Source organism: Sinocyclocheilus rhinocerous, unplaced genomic scaffold, assembly GCF_001515625.1.
Source record: "Sinocyclocheilus rhinocerous isolate Xijiao unplaced genomic scaffold, SAMN03320098_v1.1 scaffold2911, whole genome shotgun sequence".
NCBI lineage: Eukaryota > Metazoa > Chordata > Actinopteri > Cypriniformes > Cyprinidae > Sinocyclocheilus > Sinocyclocheilus rhinocerous.
Genome location: NW_015644341.1, coordinates 133,260 through 135,350, shown reverse-complemented (window position 1 = coordinate 135,350; position 2,091 = coordinate 133,260). Strand labels below are relative to the sequence as shown.

General features: G+C 37.5%; 1 protein-coding gene across 1 annotated transcript in view; it reads right to left on the bottom strand.

Annotated features, from left to right (window-relative positions):
• Positions 1–1,866, bottom strand: part of LOC107758138 (glutamate receptor ionotropic, kainate 2) — a 41,075-nt gene extending 39,209 nt beyond the window's left edge. Inside the window, exons 1-3 of the mRNA XM_016575806.1 lie at positions 1,675–1,866; positions 399–452; positions 132–305 (exon numbers count right to left, since the gene is read on the bottom strand). Of these exons, the coding sequence (XP_016431292.1) occupies positions 132–305; positions 399–452; positions 1,675–1,866 (420 nt within the window). The remainder of the gene's footprint in view (positions 1–131; positions 306–398; positions 453–1,674) is intronic.
• Positions 1,867–2,091: the final 225 nt, after the last annotated feature.

The window sequence follows — 2,091 nt, the reverse complement described above, 5'->3', positions numbered from 1 at the left end:
CACTTACTCACTCACACACACACACGCACACACAGACACAGACACACACATGCACATACACGCACACAGACACACACACTCACACGCACATACAGACACACACTCGCACACGCACACACACACACACACACCGTCATGAATCCGTCCAGCAGGCCTGAGTCAGGTTTGGGCGGAGCCTGCAGTCGCTCCATTGACCATTTCTCGATGATAGACGACACCTGCGGACTCTCCGTGTTCAAGATGCGGAAACCGGTCATATTCACTCCGCTGAAGCGATACGGCTCCATATCCAGAGCAAACAGGTCCTGTGGACGAACACACGCTTATCATGACATGTGAAGGCTTCATTTATTTGATCAAAAGTACACACATGCACTGTGTGTGAGTGTGAGTCTCACCAGAGTTGTAAAGATGTAATGATAGTATTCCGTCACCATTCCCATTGAAAGAGCCTGCGGAAAAATAAAATAAAATAACACAACATGAATGGATCATATTTTACTAAACACACACCAAAAAAAAAAAAATTCTGGCATTATTTTCATGAAAATCAAGCACATTTTTCACACAAAAAAACCTCTCATTAACCTGTTTTACTTTTGAGTGTTTGGTAACACTTTATTTTAAGGTGTCCTTGTTGCACGTTACATTTACTTACTATTATAATAACAATAAATTATGCATAATTACATGCAAGTAACACTAAGCCAAACCCTAATCCTAACCCTAACCAAATCGTACGTACATGTAGTTAATTAATATTACTCTGTATAATTACACTAGTTTGTAATTCTCATTATTCCAAATAATGATTCTTTTTAGATTCTCAAAACTGCAATGTAATGATTGATTATTAACTATAAAATCACCATAAATTAAATGCAGTACTACAAATACTAAAAATAATTTACGTACATCACGTTTTATTTCTTAAGAAGAAAATCTAAGGTTTCTTCAGAAAGTTTGTAAGAAGTACAATTCTTTAAAAAAAAAAAATCTTAAGATGTTCTCAAAAATATACATTGCATTTTTATTTGAGATAATGTAATTTCTGTAAGACTTCTTACAAACTTTCTGAAGAAACCTTAGATATTCTTCTTAAGAAATAAAAACGTGATGTACTTAAGATTATTTTAAGTATTTTTCAAGAATTGCACCTTTTAGGAGCATCTTAGAGAAACCTTACATTTTTGTAACAAATAAAAATGATGTACTTTTTTTTTTACATTTTTGAAAATGTTGTAAGATTTTTCAGGAATTGCATTTAGACAAATCTTAAATGTTTAATAATTAGTCCTTCATTCACATTCCTTCATAACAGATGATGTTTATAAAGCGGAGAGTTCCGGTCCTTGATTCTGATTGGCTGAGCTGCGTTCGAAGCTGTTGTAAATGACTCTACAAAGTAACATACACCTTTGTTTACGTTTGTCTGTTGCTCGGCAACCACTTTGTAGCAACCACAACTGTTTCAGCCGTGGTTTACAGCACTTAGCTGTTATAAATTCACTGTAAACCACGGCTTCTTGGGGCTTATTGCTTTATTTTAGTTCATGGTGTCCCAAAACAGCACAGTTGAGAACACTTAGTTGATCTTAAGAGTCATTTTTAGCATATTAAGTACAAGATTAGTGCGTGAAAACAGAGCACTTTAAGTACATTATGGAAGCTCACCTGTTTGAGGATCCAGGCTGCCATCTCGTGACTGCAGTCGAAGATGACGTGAAACTCCTTGGCTTTCTTCATCTCCTTCAGCAGCGGTTTGGCGTCCTTGGTGTCGGCGGCGAGCTGCCGGATCTTCAGGCGGATGTTGTATCTGGATGGAGCTTTAATGAGCTCCTGCAGGCGGATGAGACCTGCAGACATGACAGCAGATCCGTATCTGAAAACATGCCCCACAAACACACAATACAGCTCTGAACAACCTGCAGAGGCACACAACTTCAGCGCTTTGAAGAAAGAAATGCATGTTTATTTACAATTGACTCTCAAACAGCAGAAGCACACACCAAATCTGCAGAACCATGCACTAATACTCAGCCTTTGACTCGGTTTTCAATTTCATAAAACACTTTTTGCAAAACACAACAC